This window comes from Amblyomma maculatum, chromosome 4, assembly GCF_055883805.1.
Source record: "Amblyomma maculatum isolate TAMU_Amacu chromosome 4, ASM5588380v1, whole genome shotgun sequence".
NCBI lineage: Eukaryota > Metazoa > Arthropoda > Arachnida > Ixodida > Ixodidae > Amblyomma > Amblyomma maculatum.
In genome coordinates, this window is record NC_139347.1 from 133,024,600 (window position 1) to 133,046,941 (window position 22,342).

A 22,342-nucleotide genomic window follows, 5' to 3' on the forward strand; every position below is an offset into this window, starting at 1 on the left:
ATGGTCTTCACTTGAAGGAAGGGAGGCTAGCAGCAATATAGCATTTGAGAAATGGGTGACAAACGGGAGCCGAAGAAGGTTTTCAGTTACGTATACATGGGGAAGGTTTGCACAAACTTGAGGAAGCGGGCAAGAAAATCGGTGAAGAAAAATATTGGACACCAGTAGGAGGAGCAGTTAGAAATTACCGGTTGAGAAAAATGCCAAATAGACCGATAGGTACATCTGGAAGCAGGAATGCAGACCAAATCATAACTGGAAATGTACACATCCTCCAAAATTTGTAGTCTGTGCGCGCGAGCGTCGCTCGCCGAGTCATCAGCGCCGCATAGCGGAACACAGCAGCAAACAGTGCGACGATACGCTCGTACGCGCAGTGAGCAGTCCGGTGCAGCTTACCCCTCTGCCAGGCTGTTCAAGAAACTTTACCCCCCCCCCCCCCCCCCCCCGCTATGTCCTTCCCTTGCGGCAACCTTCGAGGCATTGAGGCAACCTTTAAGGGAACGTTATCGTCTTGTCCTTATTCTTTTCTGAGCTCTTCCATCCAAACATAAATAAAGGGCCAAGCTGTATAGCTCTAAAGGCGAAAGAACAGCGCGAACCAAAAGAGGATGACGAAACAAGCAAACACGTACACAGGTCGGCCGCTGTGTGTGTGTTTGCCATTTAGCTATGAACCAACTAGCCCAAGCCAAAGTCTCGATTCAATGTAGCACTTGTGCTGGGACCCGCTGATTACACTACTTGCGTACCGCTATATATTTTCTTACAATACGAACCCCTCGTGCCCTGCGCTGCTCAATGCATGCGTACTGCAGCTACTCTCTTTTTCTTCGGCAACTGAGGCGGAATCATTGATGCTACGCGAAGCACATTCCCGAGAAGGCAGTTGAAAGGCGTTATATATAGTAAAGTGCGATAACAAATGCATCTAATCTAACTACTTCGCTTGTCAATTCACACCTACCTAACCTAAAAGAAGAAAGTTGGCAGCAAATGTCTTTTGTAGTCTTTCCTCTGTGACGTGAAGAGAAAATAAAGGTGATAACTAACAAAAATCAGTTGAGGTTGGGCCCGGTTCTCGTAACAGCCTGCGCGTGTTCTCGCTCATTTCGCCGCTGTGTTCCGTCTCAGGCGCTTATCGACTCGGCGGTCGATATTCGTGCGTTCAGACGAAAAAAAAAAAAACTGGGATGCCTTACGAAACATTAAAACAGTAAACAGCCAAAGAAAAGATAGACGATAATTCTAGGGGCAACTCATGTTGTTCGGAGTTGGGGCAGTGGCACTGAGGACGCACCGATCGAGTCAAGTAGCAAGCGATAGACACGCTATGCGGTGCGCAGGCAGAGGAGGGGAAAGAGGTTGAACATTTGACTACTTCCAGTAAATTTCTCTGCCCTATAGTTCAGAGTAAAGTAGAAGATGTAGCCAAAACATGGGACTTTGAATAGAGTGGAGGAAAAATAGACTTTCAATAGGTACAAATAACCAGACGGAGGTTAGCTGACTCGTGGCTAAAATCAAGGAAAAAGTACAAAATGTGTTATTATTCACGGCAAGGTAGAGTGCTCCGTCGCTGCCCGATTCAATGAGTTCAGCCTGAACCATCCATTCATCCATTAGATAACAACCTTTAACGACTACGCCGGATCGAATGAGCGGGCATGGAAAGCAAGTGATGCTATAAAAATGGCTGTTTGAAAAGTCGATCGAGAACTCGTCATGAGTTTGAAAGCCTATTTTTGTGAACCAATCGAAACTAATGCCACCATTCTACTCGCTTTACTCCTACATTTTAAAACCGATCGAACAGCGTGTACATCAGCCATGAAACATATACCCGTACGTCTGTGTCTCTGTGCCACGTGTCGTTTCATTTCAGAGATTTGTTTTTCGCTATTGCGTAGACAGTGTTTCCATATCATTCATCACATTCTTAATTGCCTACCATTTGCAGAACACTTTTCGCTTCATTTATTTCTTTTCTTAGGTATGTCGAAGCGAATTATCCATCTCCCCCACTTAAACCGAGCAAATTGTTGATAACGAACGTTTTTTTTTTTTTTTTTTTTTTTTACAACTTCTTACCTGAAATATTGTATGATTAGAAAAGCTGGTTTTATAACATTCCAGTCTATTTTTATTCAATTTGTTTTACATTGTAACAACTCAACTACACTCTTTTAATGTACCGTCGTGAGCAAAAGTGGTATACAACACTCAGCTAGTGACAGGGTTCAGGAAAACTGCATCAAAATGGTATCTAGCTACAGCGTAAGGGTCAGCGACATCGGCACATGCATGTGGATAAACTGGGGCACCGCCACTATCGTCTCGAGTTTAGATAGCTCTTGCCAGATAAAGTTGGGATGCAGTTTTCTCGAGCTTCGCCACCGCCGGAGTGCTGTATACCACTTTTGTTCATGACTGTACCATATGGTCCTGAGTGTAAACAAGCCAGTTTTATTATATTTTCTTCATACGGGTATTATTTTTTTTTGTCACTATGTAAATACCCATATTTAGTGACAAAATACTTGCCGGCAATGACATTGTTTTAAATGAAGTCCTCTCTCTTCCTCTCTCTCTCTCTCTGTCTGTATGTCTTTCTGTCTGTCTCTGTAACACCTAAAACACAAGCTCTAACAATATAGCATCAGCGGTTGAGCGTGGGCAGCCGTTTGCAAGAAAGGAAGCATGGCACGCACATGTTTCGCGCAGGTGTAGCGCAGGCAGAGAGATGCTCACCTGTGGGCTCGCTCGCTCCGAGCGCTCTCTGCAGGGCGGCGTGCATAGCGCGCAGCTCGGCGATGTTTGGCGACACAGCTGATAGGTGTCGCCACGCATCAGAAAAAAACGGCTTCACCGCCTTGCGCACGTCCGTCGGCTCGAAAAACGCTGGAAAGGGGAGGAAACAAAAACGAAGCAGTTGCGAGCAGTGCAAGGCAAAAATAGGCAGGCTGGTCTGACTATGTGCGCATAATCTTATGTCTTATTCAAGCCGACTATCAGGAGTTCCACAGAATCTGCGACGATGAAGGTTGCCTATCGTAAGATGCAATACAGCTTAAAAAAAAAAAAAAAAATAGCAGTGGTAAGCTACGTGTGTACTACTCTGCTGAGCAATAAACAAAGGTTTTTGATCACAGAGACATTGCAATCCTTGAGCTTGTACAGAACCTGATGTGAAGTTTACCGTTTTATTTAGATAACAAGCGCATTAATAGCGAACCACTTTCTATTGCGAGGAAAATTATGCCTGGCGGTTGCTGCAATCTTCAGCACCGCAGCGGTGCAATGAGAACTCGGGTGATGAATCGAAACCACCGTTTGAGACACATTTTTTGATAGCGGGAGCAAGAAAGCTTAATCCGGATTGACAACTGGAACCTGAAATTAGACCAGACGCAGCAGCCTGACTACACGCATAGAATATGAGAAAGGCTTCTCTCATATCTCTGCCATTCATTCTGTTCAATGCCAGCTGCCACCATCTTAATTAGTGTATCCCAGAATTCCTAACCTCATACACCTGCTTTACTTTCTGCCGCCCCCTGCTGCGCTTCCCTTCCCCTCGAAACCACTCTGTTACCTATACAGCGGCCGTCGGTATAATGTCTTCGCATTACATTCCCTTGCTAATGCCCGTTTCTTCTTGATGTCTGCTAGAAATCGCTAGCTCGCGTTTGTTGACGTCACTTCCTGTCTATTAAAGCTATCATTGCAATCCAAAGCTCGCTGCTCTTTTTATTTATTTATTTATTTATTTATTTATTTATTTATTTATTTATTTATTTATTTATTTATTTATTTATTTATTTATTTATCCCATACCACGTACCTTGTCAGGTCCAAGATGGTGGTAAAATATAAGAATTATACAAATAAATAGAATCAGGCAACAATGAATTATTCCAGTCTTCTATGTTTTGAAGAACCAAGTACCCTAAACCGGCCGTTGGAACCAATTGGAATCTCAATCGGTACCAAATGGACACAACGCGTTCCAGTTGAAATCCACGTTCCATCTGGGACCCCTTTGTTTGTTGGGTGTATGAAATGATCTGCTGTTATATGTTACTGTGCGACTGTATATTGTGTTTTTGTGTCAAATGTATACTTGTATGTACTCACTGATTCCCATCGAGCGTGTAATTATCAGTCTTGGCATGCCTAGTAAACATGCAAATTATCAGTCAGTCTTGTTTTTGTCCTATTTGGTATGTCCCATTGAACCCATTGTATGCAATGGGTGTGACCCATTGGATCCAATTGGAACATCTTGCTAGACCCATTGAACGCAATTGGTGTGACCCATTGGATCTCATTGTGTGCAAGTATATAGCGGGTAATATAGATGAATTCGATAGTATTAATGAGAGGGTTGCAGACATCGTAATTAGGCTTAATAAGCGGTATAAACTGAAGGTTGTACAGGCCTATGCACCTACATGTAGTTATGATGACCAGGCAGTTGAAAGCTTCTATGAAGATGTAGAATCGGCAATGCGAAAAGTCAAAACGCAGTATACTGTACTAATGGGCGACTTCAATGCCAAGGCAGGGAAAAAACAGGCAGGAGACAAGGCAGTAGGTGACTATGGCATTGGTTCTAGGAATAGCAGGGGGGAGTTACTAGTTAAGTTTGCAGAGCGCAATAACTTACGAATCATGAATACCTTCTTCAGCAAACGGAAGAACCGGAAATGGACATGGAAAAGTCCTAACGGAGAGACTAAAAATGAAATCGACTTCATAATGTGTTCAACCCCCGCCATTGTGCAGGATGTAGAGGTAATCGGGAAAGTGCGATGGTGTGACCACAGGATGGTGAGGTCCCGAATTAGCCTAGATCTGAAGAAGGAACGCCGCAGATTACTAAGAAAGAAACCCATCAACGAATTAGCGGTGAGGGGAAGGGCAGAAGAGTTCAGGATCTCGCTACAGAAGAGGTATTCAGCTCTAACTGAGGATGGCGACATTACCCTAGAGGCAAGGAACAATAATTTCAGAGATATCATTACTGAGTGCGCGGTAGAAGTAGGCGGTAGGATAGTTAGAGAGGATACCGGTAAGCTGTCTAAGGAGACGAAAGATTTGATTAAGAAACGCCAGAGTATGAAAGCTTCCAATCCAACAGACCAGATCGAATTGGCCGAGATATCAAAGCTAATCAATAAGCGCAAGGTGGCTGATATAAGGAAGTATAACATGGAGAAAATTGAGCATGCTGTAAAGAACGGGGGAAGCCTTAAAGCGGTAAAGAAGAAATTGGGCATAGGCAAAAACCAGATGTATGCGATAAGGGACAAGGCGGGCAACGTCATCCCTAATATGGACAAGATAGTAAAAGTAGCCGAGGAGTTCTATACAGATCTCTACAGTAACCAAAGTAGTCAGGACCGTAATGAGATTGGCGGTAGGGAAAAACAGTCAGACGTTCCACCAGTGACGAAGGACGAGGTCAAGAAAGCACTAGAAACTATGAAAAGGGGCAAATCAGCTGGAGAGGATCAGATAACTACAGATTTGCTGAAGGACGGGGGGGATATCGTGCTAGAAAAACTGGCCACCCTGTATACGCAGTTCCTGGTGTCATCGACGGTACCGGAACCATGGAAGAATGCAAACATTATCCTCATTCACAAAAAAGGGGACTCTAAGGACCTCAAAAATTACAGACCAATCAGCTTACTGTCTGTTACGTATAAGGTATTTACTAAGGTAATCGCTAATAGAATCAGGACAACCTTAGACTGCAATCAAGCAAAGGATCAAGCAGGGTTTCGGAAACGGTACTCTACTATCGATCATATCCATACCATCAATCAGGTGATAGAAAAATGCTCGGAATATAACCAGCCCTTATACATAGCATTCATTGATTACGAAAAAGCATTTAACTCAGTTGAAACCTCGGCGGTGATGCAGGCATTGCGAAATCAGGGGGTAGACGAGCCGTACGTGAAAGTGCTGGAAGATATATATAGTGGCTGCACAGCAACCACAGTTCTGCATAAAGAAAGTAACAAAATTGCCATAAAGAAAGGTGTTAGGCAAGGAGACACAATCTCCCCAGTACTATTCACAGCTTGTTTAGAGGAAGTATTCAGAGACTTGGAATGGGAGCAGTTAGGGATAAGGGTAGATGGAGAATACCTCAGTAATCTGCGATTTGCTGATGACATTGCCTTGCTAAGCAACTCGGGGGATGAACTGCAAATAATGATTGATGACCTAAACAGAATAAGTAGAAAGGTAGGCTTGAAAATCAATATGCAGAAGACTAAGGTAATGTTCAACAGCCTCGTGAAGGAACAGCAGTTTACATTAGGTAGCGAAATACTGGAAGTAGTAGGCGAATATGTCTACTTAGGACAGGTAGTAACCGCAGATCCGGACCATGAAAAGGAAATAACAAGAAAGATAAGATTGGAATGGAGCGCATTTGGCAAGCAGTCGCAGATTATGACTAGCAGCTTACCGGTATCGCTCAAGAGGAAAGTATACAACAGTTGCATCTTGCCTGTACTCACCTATGGGGCTGAAACATGGAGGCTAACCAAGAGAGTTCTACTTAAGTTGAGGACAACCCAGAGGGCTATGGAACGAAGAATGGTAGGGGTAACATTAAGAGATAGAAAGCGTGCAGAGTGGGTCAGAGAAATAACTCAAGTTACCGACATTCTAGTGGAAATTAAGAAGAAGAAATGGACATGGGCAGGACATGTAGTGCGAAGAGAGGATAACCGATGGTCGCTGAGGGTAACAAACTGGATTCCAAGGGAAGCAAAGCGTAGCAGGGGCGGCAGAAAGTTAGGTGGGCGGATGAGATTAAGAAGTTCACAGGGGTCAAGTGGATGCAGCTAGCACAGAACCGGGTTAAGTGGAGAAATATGGGAGAGGCCTTCGCCCTGCAGTGGGTATAATCAGGCTGATGATGATAATGATGTGTGCATTTAGTCGCACCCATTGGCTGCAAAGGGTTAAGTGTCCGAAAACACCATTGGTTTCCGTTAGAAAGTCAAATGGTTCCAGTTGAAAATTTTCATTTGGGGCCAATTGTCTTTTTTGACTGGGAAAAAACGAAAACTAGAATACATCCGCTCGTACAAATAAGATGTGGGTAAATCCGGATTATGGTGTCGAGTAGTCCTAGACGTTGAACGGGACAGATAGGATGAATGATTAACTACTAAATCTCCATTTAAAAGCATGGAAAGTAACCGCAGTCCCGAGTTTTTTGTTCTGCTCTCAAGACGTGCAATGTCATAATGCTACATTGCTTGTAAAGGATAGTCGTCTGGAGAACTTTTAATGAAAAAATCCAACAGCTTTCCTGTGTATATCCATTCAGGCATCTAATATTTATTTAAATGAACCGGTTCCAAACAATCGCCTGTATATTCAACTTTAGGTCTAATTAATGAATTGTAAAAATAACGAATAACTGACCTCCATTTAAGTTGAACAATTTCGATAGCCTCCACGTCTCAGCCGCATATACTGATTACAGATAAAATATATCTGTTATAAAAAAAAAATATCACTATGCCCTTAGATAAAAATCACCTATATGCTGCTCGTAATTCCCATACTTATTTTTCAAGTCTGAATAGCTCTTCAGCTCTAACTGAAAACCGGAAGTAATTCAGTGGAAAATCTGCAGAATGCGGTGAACGTAGAGGGCGCCATTATGTCCACTCTTTTAGTATGGTCCCTTGGAAAACTTGCACATTCTTCACTATGTAGAAAGTGTACATAAACGCTCATTTTTTGCCTCTCCTCCCTGGCTGTCTTCGGCCCCGATGTCTCGTCGCCTTCTGACACCGCAGCGTAGAACCTCTACCCTTGAACCCAACTCACAGCTTTTCTAAAGACCATACATTTATGATGTCTCGATGCGCGCGCTCCCCTCAGCCGCGCATCGCGGAACCCTACACTCTTTACACTATAATATACAACCATAACTGTTTTGAGGAAAGGTTGAAAGAAAGCATGGAGGAGCATCTCACGTATCTAACACCGTTAAGACGATTTTTCGCACTAGAGTTCAGAACCTGAGCTTTTTGGGGGAAAGGTTCTAGAAGATCGTGATGTGGATCATCCTGAAGAAGCGGTTATACGTTCTCGTTACGCAGTCATTTAAAAGCCAAAAAGTTGTGTGGAAAAGTTGAAGAGTGATAAAGCAGGGGTGCCTCACCAGTGGGTGCCGGTTTTCTCAATCTTTTCACTACAAATTAAAAATGTATATATTTTGGAAAATGTAGTGAAATCGCATGAAAGAAGCACACCTGAATGGCACCGTTATGTCCACTCTTTACATAAGAATAAAGATAGGAAATATTTTAGGGCAGGGTTGCCGAAAGTGTGAAAAGGAAGCCTCAACCACATCATGTCATTTCATGTATATTTACAAAATTAACAGTACCCCAATCCACAGTGTCATTTTTCCCACCCAGCATGCAATCGTCTCAACACATATATTTATAACCTGAAGAGAACTTAAAAAGATACAATACCTGCTTCGCAATATAACGGCCGCTGCTTGGAAATATACGACATTATTAATGTATAAATACCTAATCCGCCCACTATTTGAATTTGCTTCCCTGTCTGGAACCTGCATAAAAAACGTAAAATTAACCAAATTGATGCAGTCCAGAAGAATGTCATTCGTTTCATATGCTACAGGATCAACATGTACTTTTCACGTTCCACAGGGCTTTCATCACTAGGCAATCACTCTCGGCTCGCCGAAGTACTGCTTCTTTAAAGCTTATGCACTGCAATATTAACTCCTCTTGTCACACCTGTTGAAGTCGTTACCTAATTCCTGCGATAGCATCTCATATGAGAAATCAGCACAGGCTAAACGTAACGTATTATTTTGCGCGCAAGGACCCATTTAAATACTGCTTCTTTCCGCGTGTAATCGAACGCTGAAATTCTTTGCCTGATCATACTCGTTCTCTTCCTTTGGACTTGTTTTCAGCGGCTGTTGAATATATAGATTTGCTTTTTTATCGTTTGGTCGTTTTGTTCATACTTTCTCTGCTTTTTGCACGTGCTCTGTTTCTAGATTTTTTTTTTTTTTTACATACTGCTTCTCACGCCCACTCCTGCAATAGCTCAACAGGACTGCAGTATTCATAAAATAGATAACTAAATTATGCGCATTCATTATACTCTAATAATAAATCGGAAATACTCTTGGGAAGGATTGCGGACGAGCTTGAAAGGGGCGCTGTGTCAGAGAGCGTGGTTGGCGCGCTCTTTACACTATAATTAAAGAACCATGAATAATTTCGCCCATATTTGCAGAAAAACTTGACAAACGCTTTTCGCCCAAGGGACTCCATTGTGCCCACTCGGTACACGAACTTAAGATTGAAAATATTTCGTGGAAGGGTTGTAGGATTAAGGGCATGAATAAGGCACAACACCCCCTTCAGGAAAGATTGCGGAAGGGCATAAAAAAGATGGGTTATCTGGAGGACGCCATATTGCCCGCTCTTTAGAGCCTAATTCAGAACCAGAAGCAGTTTCGAAGAGGATTAAAGGAGGGCTTGAAATGAACTCTGCAAATTAATGACATTTCAAAGCACTTGAAATAAAAAGGAAGGAGAAAGAAAAAACAAGAACAAACTTCGTTCGTATAACAGAGCCTGACCCCCCCTTGTGAGCTAAGTTTATCTTAACCACTTGGCGTATATATATATATATATATATATATATATATATATATATATATATATATATATATATATATATATATATATATATATATATATATATATATATATATTTATATAACGGGAATGCCCATAACCCTTCGCAAAGGTGTTTTCACCTTCAATAAAACACGTCGCGGCTGTTCAGCTTCGTTGACGTGTTGTCGTCAAAAGCAGTCGGGTCTCTTAGTCACAGGGTAAACGAGGGATTAAAAATAAGTCAGCAATATTCGCGGGATCTAACGGTATCTTTGAATATGTTCGATGCGAAATTATGACTCATGTCGGGATGAAACTGAACATTTAACTCTGGAAGAAAAAAATCCTGCTTCCACAAAAGGAAATAAAAGGCATGCTGTAGTCTCTGCCATGCCAAGACAAAACACAACAAAGTGTATCTGGATAAATGATTTTTTTTTTTCAGCATTAGCAGCTTCAATGAAGAACAGTTTAGAACCCGAAATTAGAAACGCGATCTTCCAAGGTATACAGCGCACACAAAAAAAGAAAGGACGTGAAAGTTGTTTTGTGTACCTTCACGTCCTTGTTTTTTGTGTGCGCAGTATACCTTGGGGGGGGGGGGGGGAGGAGATATGTCTTGCCGACTCGCCCAACAACGCATTCTTTTAAAGAAACGCGATATACATTTTGGATATATCGAATTTGACGGAGGTCGCAGAATAGTTCGATATAGCGATGATTCGACATCTTAGTGCACAAGGTTAAGTATAGCCTACAAGCAAGAATGCACTGCGACGGGGTTCTTGCAGTGGCATATACTGGCCGCCATGTCGCTTGCAGTGCATCGAGTACTGAACGCTGCTATGCATGACTTAATTAGTCCCTATCTAACACTAAAAAATGGTCTGTGAACTCTCTAGAGACATTTATAAACTTTGATGTCGTCATTTAAACAGATTTATGCGGTCTGTTGGTCAAATATTTTACTCAAGATGGATTAGATTCGTAATAAGGCACTTTCATCCCTGTTTTAAATTTATCGTTTTACGCTATGTAGACCAATGTGTAAGCATGTGTACGGCTCTAAATATGTAAACTCTTCATGGACCTGTAGCACTCCATCGTGGTCCAGCCACAGAAGATGACAGCCTCGGCACGCCGGCCAAGCATGCACAGGTTGTTATTCGTGGCTGCAAGATTGAATGCCGGCGGTTCGCTATTCCATTCCCGCCTGGCTCAACGGGTCCTGACAAATATATTTATGGAGACCCGACAACGGGCGCGTCTGTGATTCATCTCCACAAATTTCGTGACTCTGGACTTCGCCTCTTCGCTCTCTGCTCCTGCCCTGCGCTTGCATCAGCCGTTTAGATAGGCCTACCACCGCCCGGAGCTCGAAACCCCGCTTACCTTCCATCGCGTAAGCCATGGCTACGGATCCCTCCACTCATGTACCGTCTCCGTCACCTCTCACGGCGCCACCTAATCAGTCTGCGGTCTGCACCCTCAAGGTCCCTGTCTTCTGGTCATCGGACTCGGAAATTTGGTTCCTCACCATTTGGTACCGACACCGTGTCACTTCGCAGGTGACCATGTTCGACCACGCCATTGGTGCGCTAGCTGTTGCGTCGCATGACCTCCCTGGCTGGAGACTCCGCTACTTCACACGACAGCGCACTCCTGCGGGAACTCTTCCTTCAGCGCCTACCATCGCAGGTGCGCATGATCCTGAGTATGTCTCACCTCACACACTGGAATCCCTCGCTGCGCTAGCAGATAAGATCATGGACACCGGTACTTTTCAACTTTTTTTTTAAGCGGTACTTTTCAGCGTACTTGAGCACTTTGTTGACCAGGTCCTACGCGGTTTGACGTGCTGCTTTGCCTATTTTGATGATATTCTGGACTTCAGACCTGCGTCAGAGGCCCACAATCTCCATCTTCATCAAATTCTCGCAAGGCTCAGCCGCTTTGGTGTTGTGGTCAATGAACCGGAGAGCGGGTTTGGCGTTCCAGAGTTGGATTCTCGACCATGGCGTCAACGCCCATGGCTTCCGCCCGTTACCGGCCCATGTCCCCACCATCACTCAGTTTCCCCGGCCCACACAACCCGGCAACTGCGCGAATTTCTTGGCCTCGCCAACTATTGTCGGCGCTTCATTTCTCGCTGTGCTGCAGTAATGCAGCCTCTTCACGACCTCCTCGCGGGCCACAGCAAGCCGACCGCTCTTGTCGCTTGGACGGATGCCGCTGACCGCGCATTCATCGGTATCAAAGCCGCTATTGCCGGCGCGACGCTCCTGGCGCATCCCAAATGTGACGCGCCCACGTCCTTCATGGTTGACGCATCGGACACTGCTCTCGGCACGGTGTTGCAAGTTCGTCGCTAGTGTTTCGCAGCCAATCGCCTTCTTTTCCAAGAAGCTTGAGCACCTTCGGCCGAGAACTGCTAGCAATATATTCAGCCCTGAAGCACTTCCGCCATTTCCTTGAGGGAGGCACCTTTTATATCCTGACTGACCACGAATTTCTGACGTCCGCACTGGCATCCAGCAGTACCTCCCACTCTCCTCGCGAAATCAGGCAGCTCGCCTACATTTCCGAATTTACCTGCGATATCCGTCACGTCAGCGGCAAGTCGAACATAGTTGCCGACGCTCTTTCTCGTGCTGAAGCCAATGTAACGGGCAATGGACAGCCAATTATTGACTTCACGGCTATGGCTGCTGTTAACGAGCCTGTTCCGAGCTACAACGACTACGCACGCGCGACACCTCTCTGGTGTTGGAGGACGTCTTGCTCACTGACTGCGCCGTTCCTCTCGTCTGTGATACGTCGACCTGTCGCCTTCGATCCTACGTGCGCCCAGCATACCGCCGAATCGTCTTTCATGCCCTCCATTCTTTGACCTATCCTGGCATCCACGCAACTCAACGCTTCCTCACGGTTCGTTTTATCTGGCCTCGCATCAACGTCGACGTTCGCTGCTAGTAGCGCACGTGCCTCAGCTCAGCAAACTTGCACCGACACACTGCGACTCCTCTTGGCATCTTCCCGTCCCCGGACGCCCGCTTCAGCCATCTGTACGTCGATATTGTCGGTCCCCTTCCTCCCTGAAGGAACCACCGCTAGCTGTTAACATGCATTGAAAGGTTCCCGAAATGGCCTGAAGCGATGCCCCTCCTGGACATAACGGCGGAGTCAATCACAAGAGCGCTCATCAAACTCTGGATAAGCCGCTACAGTGTCCCTTCCACCCTTACGACTGATTACGGTCGTTAATTAGGCTCCACATTATTTGACAACCTACCTCGGCTCCTCTGCGTCAATCACATCAAGGCGACCTCTTACCACCCGATTTCCAACGGTGTCATTGAGCGAATTCACCGGCAGTTCAAAACTTCACTTATGGCGTCCGCTTCCCCTTCACCATGGATTGAGCGCCTACCCTTCGTCCTGTTTGGTCTCCGCACCGCACTTCGCAGTGACTCTTCTACCTGTGCAGCAGAGCTAACGTTTGGCACTACTCTCCGTGTCCCTGGCGATTCTTCGAGCCCTCGCCACCCACGCCTGCTGACGTCACAGATCACGCTTACCGTCTACGTAGCGCTATGAGCACTGTCATTCCACTAGCCAGCGCCAGTATGCTCGTCGTGTCCACCTCCCTCCGACCTTCAGCGGGGCACTCAGGTCTTTGTTTGCCACGACGCCGTACGTCCACCCTTACGGGCCACCATACGATGCCGTTCCAGGCGCTCCAGCGTGCTCCTAAGCACTTTCTAGTGTGCATCAACGGCCGGTAGGACACTATATCCGTTGCTCGTCTTAAACCTGCCCATCTTGACTCAGACGTCATCGCCAAATATGCCACTGCATCCCCTCCCGACCATGCCAGTCCTCGCCGCGTACGATTCGCCCCCACAGTCTCCGCTTTTCGCCATTCGTGCTTCGCTCATGGCTTCATCGCTAGAGGGGAGACCCCGCAGCATGCCACATACCTTACTTACAGGTGTCTATAAAAGGTATATGGACAGTCTAAAATATTTTGTAAGCAACGTTTCAGTGGATGGTTCGTTTGGAATTAGCCACTAAGCTTAATAACAGCACACTGTAAGCAGAATAACCGGTAATTAAAATTAAGGCACAGTCGCTTTTTCTCAACGTCTTAAACGAAGCAAACGAGACTGGTCACAAAAATTATGAATGTAAAATGAATACAAGGCACCGATGTCACAACTCAAGCACAGCCCACGTATTTTCATCGTTTAACATCGCGCAACTTTAGCACGGTTTCACAGTTCTCTAAGTGCTATCAGCAGATGCGCAAGGCCGAGTCACCGACCTGCCTCCACCAGAATGGAGTAGATTTCCAATACCTTCTAAGCCTCACTGCATTGCCATAGCCAGCAAGGGATACGATTTTGACATTTGTGATGGTGGGGAATTACTGGGTTTTAGCAGGCTCGCAATATGCAGCCCAGCGGTTTGAGGCACGAGCTGTTTTAGTTTCTGTTTCTTAGAAGTTTTTTTATGCAATAAAGAAAAAATGTAATCGCCCTCTAAATTAGTTTTGTTGATAGAGCGACTGTCCCGAGCAGGTAAGGGACATGGGTTTGAACCCCCGACAGGGATTAATTATTTTTTTTTACTACGAAGTTTATGTGAAAGATTGCTTTCTCTTGTAGCCATATATCTGGATTGCTTTCAAAAAAATACTACCGAGGTACGATAGGTTGCAGCGTGCTTGTGTTGGAGGTGCATGTCTTACTTTCTGCTTTTGCATCCCCTGAAGATCAGAACTGCTCTTCGCTCGTGGCTACTTATATCACAAGAAATAGCAGCACACACAGACGAAGTTCTATCAATCATTTAGCCCCAATGGTCGTGCTTTTAGTTTCAAGAATAGCTCGCGTTTATGATGAAAAAAAGTACTCCAACACTGAAATGGTAGGGACCCTTTCGACACCACGTCTAAATAGTAACCAGGATACGTGAACACGCGAAAAGACTCTCGCCTGCAGGAGCTACCAAATGGCCGGATGGCACAGGCACGTCAAAGAGCAGAGAACCCTGTCTGCCACCCATCGGAGCGATCGAGCGGCAAGCGGTTGCGCTCCGCTGGCATATCCCGCCGCCGTGTCAACGAACGCACAGATCCTGCTCTTTGCCGCCCCACTGACGCTCTCGATCACGGTTGGGTGCTTCCGCCATCATCGCCACGAGTTTGGACAAGAAACATTTTACATTTAGCAACCACCGATAGCAGAGCAGCTTAACGTGCTCTCTCATCAGTTCAGGGCTCGAAGTCCGTCGCCTCTGGCTTCTATATGAACACAGCTTACACCTCGGCCCTCAGTGTGCACCTGTTGATGAGCTATTGCGTGGTGAGGCACAATCCAGAGTTGAATACGCAAATTATTCTGAGTGCTCTTCGACATTCTGCAGTATAGGCAACAATCTGGCAATGCTTGCCGCAGTAGCCATAACACGTGTGGCATGAACTCTGTTGTTTCGCTCTGGGGATATCAAACACCGAATCGCATGGCACAGGGCTTATCAAAATTAGCAGCACTGAAGCGAATACCGTGTATACAGCGACACGCTCACAGCGCGAGTTCTGTAAACAGAAATGAGCCTCTTGTACGGCGTGGGACGTCTAATTTGCTCTGTCTGTGACGGCGCCGGCATTCGGGGACACGCTAGCATGACAAAAATGATGCACCATCGTAAGCAGCACTAGTAAGAATACGGCCACAATGAATTCACTAGCCTACACAAAATGGTAAAGGGTAGCCATCATTTCACGTCCCTTTAACACCCTTCTTGCACCCTTTTGAGCCGGGACACATAAATGGGAAGGTTGCTCTGGGGGTTGCTATAGAGTAAAAAGGTGCAAAGTCGTGTGAAGGTGCTCTGCATGCGTAAGACGCACCACTACAAGTTTAAATGAGCACAGGCGTGCGCATGCCCACCAATATTTATTAAAAGAAAATAGTGAAAAGCATGCAGTTATATCATATGCGCTGATAGCCTCCAAGACGACACGTTTTAAGTTGAAGGATTCCTTAAAAAATACATAGTTGCGAATCTATACGCTGGGTGAAATGCTTGAGTGTGCATTCTATTAATGAAGTTTGCAGCGGACTGATAATAACAGTCGAAACTACAAGTATTGGAGACTCTAAGATGACAAAGTCGAAAACAAAAAAGAAACACATCAATATAAGAAGCTCCAGCACCTATCTTCAAAGCAGGTGCTGAGTGCTTACCATGACTGCAGGATGTTATTGTACAATTATGCATAAATTTTTTATTTACTTTACTTATTTTTACATTTTGTTTGATACTTTTATCATGATCATTCTTTATTTGCCTTTTAATTTTCGCCTTTTGTCTGGCGTATGTGACGATATCTAAGCTCTATTCAGAAACAGTGTAACCTTTCCTCGCTCATATCTGTCCAGACTGGAGCATTCTGTGAGTAGTCAGCTTTCGTCCCTTGTGTCCTTCTGTCTTTTTCATCTGTTTACTGTTCTATTTGAAAGTGTGAATTCTAACTCAAACGTCCACGTGGCAGTTCAGCTTCAGCGCCGTATATATCACGTGACCTTGAGCGTACAAATAGTATGTTCACTTAATACATCATCCCGACGTCACTCAGCCGGCAAACATACCATTTAATCGGCGCTGTAAAAAAAAAGAAAAGCCAGCTTGATAATGAGCAAAGATGAAATTTCCGGTCCTGCGCTGCTTCTTGTGTATAAAGGAGGAGCCTCAAACTAATAATTCGCCAGCGTGAGCCGCCGTGAGTGGTCTTCAGCTCGTGGTGGGGGATTTGGCACACTTGGTCCTTGGCTACCTTGAGGGCTAGCACCACAGCCAGGAGCTCAGCATTGGCTTTAAATTTCATCACATTTTCAAACATGTCATCAGTCACTTTCCAGGAACATCCCTTGTTAATAGGCTGGCTCATGTGCAACACACCAGTAGCATTTTTTGCATGTTTTAAATGGGCCGCGTTTGCACAACTCAAACGGCAGATGAAGTGAAAGCATGTCTTTTCACGAGACTACTTGATGCCTCGCAAGTGAAAAGAGCTCAGCTTGGACGAAATGCAAACGTTTTGCCCATGCGGCAGATGAAATGCATGTGTTGAAAGTGCGTGAGAAAACGGGCCATGATGCTTCTTGCGCGGCATTAGGCCTACTGTCTGCCGATTAAAAACGCGTGTAGGATATTTCAACAACGGGCTTGTTCTTTCCCAACAATAAGCATGACAACACTTTTGGGTCGTTGCATGAGAAGCGTTCCAGGCCTTAGACGCGATTTCCGCCAATTGCTCTTTTTAAAAGATGGGTGTTCAGGGGATTGTGCGAAAGACCTTTCAACGAAGTAGTTTTATCGATAAAACGTTTTTGCTGACGTAAGCGGTGTTTGAATTTTCCTCCAAGAATCAAAAGTTGGTCTGGAGAAAAACATTTTTAATCATTCGTAAAGCAAGATGTGGCCACAGAGGACCCTCGTAGTTTCGTCTGAGACAAGGATCAGAGAGAGAGAGCGCAATTTAATGAGAAGGTGGAAAGGTAGGCCGGCGGTACAGAGACCGTGGCCTGCTCCCAAGCAGCATTGGCCGACTGCCGACCTATGGCCGGTCATCGGCAGCTGGTCGGCAGCCGACCTGCCGGCATTCGGAGCTCGGTCGAATGACGGCCCATGGTTGGCCATGTGCCAGGTAGGGCGGAAGTCGGCCATCAAGCAAGGCCCAAGCTCGAGCACCCGACTGAACGCCGACCAATTTGGCCATGGTAGCTCGGCCATTGGGCGGCCCATGGTCGGCCATGTACTAGGTTGGGCAGAAGTCGGCCAGCAACCATGGCCCGAGCTTGTAACCCCAACTGAATGCCGACCTGTTTGGCAACGGTTGCTCGGGCATTTGGCAGCCCACGGTCGGCCGCGTGCCATGTTGGCCAGGAAGCCGGCTAGCACTCCCGACCCAATATGCTTGTAGTGGACGCCGATTACATCCCTAGATCTACTTAACCTCTAGTACTAATCCAGTTGTTAGAACGCGCATACAAAACGAAACCATGTTGTCATAGCACGATTATGTGACATTAAATTATGATTAGAAGGTAGCTTTTTTATTGCCGAGAAAGAAAACGTTGCCGCAAGTTGATCGAACAAATGACCGTTTTCTCAGCCGTTTTTTGTCCTAGTGCTTTTGCATTATCCATAAGGAACTACGCGCAGCATCGTCTGTTTACCTGGGGAAAGGAACGAATACGATGTGTGTACTTTCTAGACGCAATCCCTGGAAAATTAAAAGCCGGAAGACCCGAGTTTGCCATTTTAGTTTTGGGCATTCACACGGTGGTAAAAAAAAGAAAAAAATGGCAGTTTTTCGCGCAGACTGCGAGCATGACAAGCCCCGGTACATTTATATGGCGCGCAACATATATATCGGCAATAAATAACAAATTAGTTTGTTCCGCCTATTAGTTTATAGTCCGATCATTCTAACCGCGCTAGGCGGAGCCCTGGACTAGGGGCACCGACCACCCAGCTCCTGGGAATTTTTACTGATTATTATGCTCATTGAAAGTTTTCTCTCTCCCTCTCTCTTCCACGTAAGAAAAAAAAAGATTGTCGGTCGACCTTTTATATTAATTTCCAAACTTTATATAACATTGTCAGTTAAATGGAAAGAAGAGATCTGCAATTGCTTTTGCTGCCAAAACATTTTTCCGGCCACACGAAATTAATAATGAAGAGGCGGAGTTTCGCGCTTATCTTCTCTGCTCTTTTGGACAACTTTGGTATTGAATTACGCAAAATATGTTACAGTTAATTGAAAATTATCGGACTAAATATATGCATGTTTTTATTTGTATTCAGCTATTTTTCTCTTTTCAAGGTAGTGTAGACGTTTTTATAAATTTTCACAAAATCGGCCGAAGAAACGAAATTTTTCTACTTTGCAGACCTAATTATTTCAAAAAAGGTTTATGGCAGAGCAGCAAAAAATACACACTATGTTCTCAGCATAGTTATGTATTAAACAGCTAAAGCTTATATTTATATAACTTTTCAATACACAGATACGATCGCGCTAATTTAAAGAAAACAGCGAACATTGAACATTTCTTAGGAAAGTAAAGATAGTTTAAACATTGTTTAAACTTCTACTACGTATTCTCCAGTATACCCCAGCTTTCGAAATCATTAAAACACCTTACATAATTTTGTTGGGCAAGTAATTACGGCCACTTCAATAAGGCCCTGGTGCAAGGCGTAGCGCGCCACGCAGATCTGAAGATTCTACGGCATTTGTGAATCGCCCACGACCTCATCGAGACGATGCTTCCTGAGGAGGGGGCAAATAACACATAGAAGGCGAAGCAAAAGATGACATATGAGACGACAAGGGCGAGCCTGGAAGAGAAAGAAGCTTGAACGCAAGACACGCTCTGGTCGACCATCCAAACCATCTAACGCTAGGCCCTCCTTGGCGTTCTACCGAGAAGTGACAATATTATTGTAACAGGGAAAAATATATTTACAAAAGAGGAATTAAGATATATACAATGAGAGACAGCCAAGGAGCTAGGCAATGAGGGCCCCCCGTTCGACGCACTTTTTTCTTAATCTTACGCAAACGAGCGCGCCACTTCGTCTTCATCATTCTCATCATCATCCAGTAACGTTTTGTCTCGACATTGCAAACTAGCTGTGACAGACACAGCAAAGAATGGTTCGAAGTCGGGGCAACTGCACAGTGCAGCACAACAGCAGCGGAACAGCGCACGCGTGCGAGTCACGGCAGCAGCGTCGCCGTCTTTGTCAAAGCGATCGCGCTTCTTCTTCGGGCTCTACAATATGCATTTATTTGCTGTCACGAAGAAACGCAACGTAAAAACACGCGTAACGGAATCCATAAAAGTAATATGTCAACAGTTCAAACCCTGAAACTCGAAAAGGAGGAAAAATGCAAACTCGACTAAATAAGCGAATAAGCATCAATATCTATATATTACAGGCAGTAATAGCGAGATTATATATCTAGACAAAAAAAAAACGAAAAAAAAACGCACTCGGAGAGAGAACATAAAGGGACTACGGCGAAAGCGAAAGGTTCGGCGATTGTCGACATCGTGCGAGCTCGAAAGCGGCGCGCCCAGTACGATGAAACGCGCTCCTCGGCGCCTGTAATTTGGCCTCAACGCGCCCGCAGAGTAAACATCCACCCTCTTCCTCCGCCTGTTTCCCACCGACTGTGCTGGCGCATCTCACATGCGCTGTTAGCTTGCGCACGCTCTGCCCAGACTACCGGTGAACAGCAGGGAGGCGAGAGAGGCTGATAGAGGCAAGAACCTCCTTCGGTTTCACGTTCCAGCTTTAGTTCCCAGCATTGAACCAACACGTACAGCTTCGAGCAAACCGCTACGATTGCCTTTTTTTTTATACAAAACAATGCGCCAGACAAAATTTTTTGGGGCAAGATGGCAAGTACATTTAGGAGAGTACCTTAAACAGAAATAACCGCTTCACCGTCAGAAAAGGCGGACGTGCAGACTTTTCAAAGCGCGTGGCCTCTCCACTTTTTCTCGCAGGTGTGCTTACCTCGCTAACACACGTCTCAAAAGGAAGGTCGTTTTTGTCGGCCTGTGGCCACAAAAGTCTCGTAAATTGCCTCTGCTCAACTGTTTTTAATGCCTATGCTCAGTTGGTCCGTCGCATCCAGAGTGAGGCCTATTGAGCCTTAGGAAGAACGGCGAGAAATTCCGCCTATGCATGCGCGCTATCGCTTTCGGGACCCATGATAAGTAGAACATTCGCCCACAATCCACAAGGATTCCGCAAAATGTCCACAAAATTGATATCCGAATCTGAAGCGTATAAGGCGTGATGGCTCCGTGGTTACGCTCGAGTTCTGAATACAAGTGCGAAGGTACTTGTATTCAGCCAAGGAGCCAGGCAATGACTTCGACGCACTTCTTTTTTTTTATTCTTCCACAAACGAGCGCGCCACTTCGTCCTCATCATCCTCTGTCATTTTTTGTCTCGACGTTGCAAACTAGCTGTGACAGACACAGCACTGAATGAATCGGAGTCAGCTTTGTATGCGTAGAGTTCCTGATGCGCTGTGGCATAGGGCAGCCCACAGACGTTTTTCGCAATCGCCTTCACCATTATTACAATGAAAATTTCTGAGGAGGATAAGAAAAACCGTTTATGATATCTTTTTAAACTTTGTTCACGTATTCTTCTCTACATCAATTTGCAATGTCAATAAAAACACATTGCACAATATTGATGCACTAGTAGTTACGACCAGTCCAATAAGACCCTTAAACAGGAATTTGCAATTGCTGTAGGTCTGACTTCTTGGCCACTAAGCGAATAAAATGCAAGCAGGATTGGATTTCAGGTTCTAAAGATATGTCCAACAGTAGGGAAAAGATGTCGACGGAAATGAGGACAGTAATGTTGAGATGTTGAGATGACCGGAGCGGCCATGAGCGCGGGGGTGCGCTCACCCTAGACGTTCGTTTTAAGAGGCGGAGCAGTGAGAGCTCGTTTTTGCGTCTTCAGACCGACAGACTTCGATACATATATTATGGTGAAGCTACCCAAGACTAATAAAAAATACTTCCTTGTAGCAGCTCAACGCATCGGCACTAGAGCTTCACTATTCTATCCACCTGTTTTTCGCACCGCAACAGGACGCCAATAACACGGGGTGAAGTTAATGAGATGCGACCACTGTCGGGAAGCCCGCTTCACCAGCGCGGGCGACAGCCTCTGCCGCATAAAAAACTGCTGCGCCAGATGCGATCGGTGGAAAGCATAACTGGTGCTGCAGTGGCAAAGCAAGGTATGGAATGCTAAAAAAAAAGGAAAAAAAAAACAATTGGTAACCGGATGCTCGTGCCTCTCTCAGATGACGGCATCCAGACGGCCTGAAGTGGGCCTTTTGCCGCGCGTTCACGCTAGCCAGGACTGCATGGAAGACACTGTACAGGAATGAAAATAATGTGCGCTGTCGAGTCATTCGAAGAAAACGGATGCAGCCCAGAAACACTGTGTTTTACTGAGGCAGTTTTCCATGCCCTTCACAATTTTTCAATTCTACTGAAATGATTTGGAATACGTTGCTTGCTTATTGAACGTTATCGTCTCCTTCTGTAATTCGCGTTAAGGTGAAGGTGATTGCGAAAAACGTCTGTGTGGTGCCTGATGCCACAGCGCATCAGGAATTCGACGCGTACAAAACTGATTCTGAATCATTCATTGCTGTGTCTGTCACCGTCAATTTGCGAAGTCGAGACAAACAATAACTGAAGAAATACTTTTATAGCTGGAGAATGATGAGGACGAAGTGGCGCGCTCGTTTGTGGAAGATTAAGAAAAAGAAGTGCGTCGAACTGGGGGCCCTCATTGCCTGGCTCCTTGGCTGTTTCTCAATGCATATATCTTTAATCCTCTTTTATAAATGTATTTCTCCCTGTTACGATAATATGCCAAAATTTAAAAACCTTGAACGATTCACAAATTCGGGAGAACTTCAGATCTGCGCGGTGCGCTATAATTGGACAAAGGCCTTATCAAAGTGGCCATAATTACTAGCGCAACAAAATTATGCA

The 22,342-nt window shown here is 45.2% G+C and overlaps 1 protein-coding gene across 1 annotated transcript in view; it reads right to left on the bottom strand.

The window, feature by feature from the left end:
• LOC146192606 (uncharacterized) overlaps nucleotides 1–22,342 on the bottom strand; it is a 377,072-nt gene that overhangs the window by 41,036 nt on the left and 313,694 nt on the right. Inside the window, exon 5 of the mRNA XM_084602502.1 lies at nucleotides 2,752–2,901. Coding sequence (XP_084458628.1) covers nucleotides 2,752–2,901 — 150 coding nt within the window. The remainder of the gene's footprint in view (nucleotides 1–2,751; nucleotides 2,902–22,342) is intronic.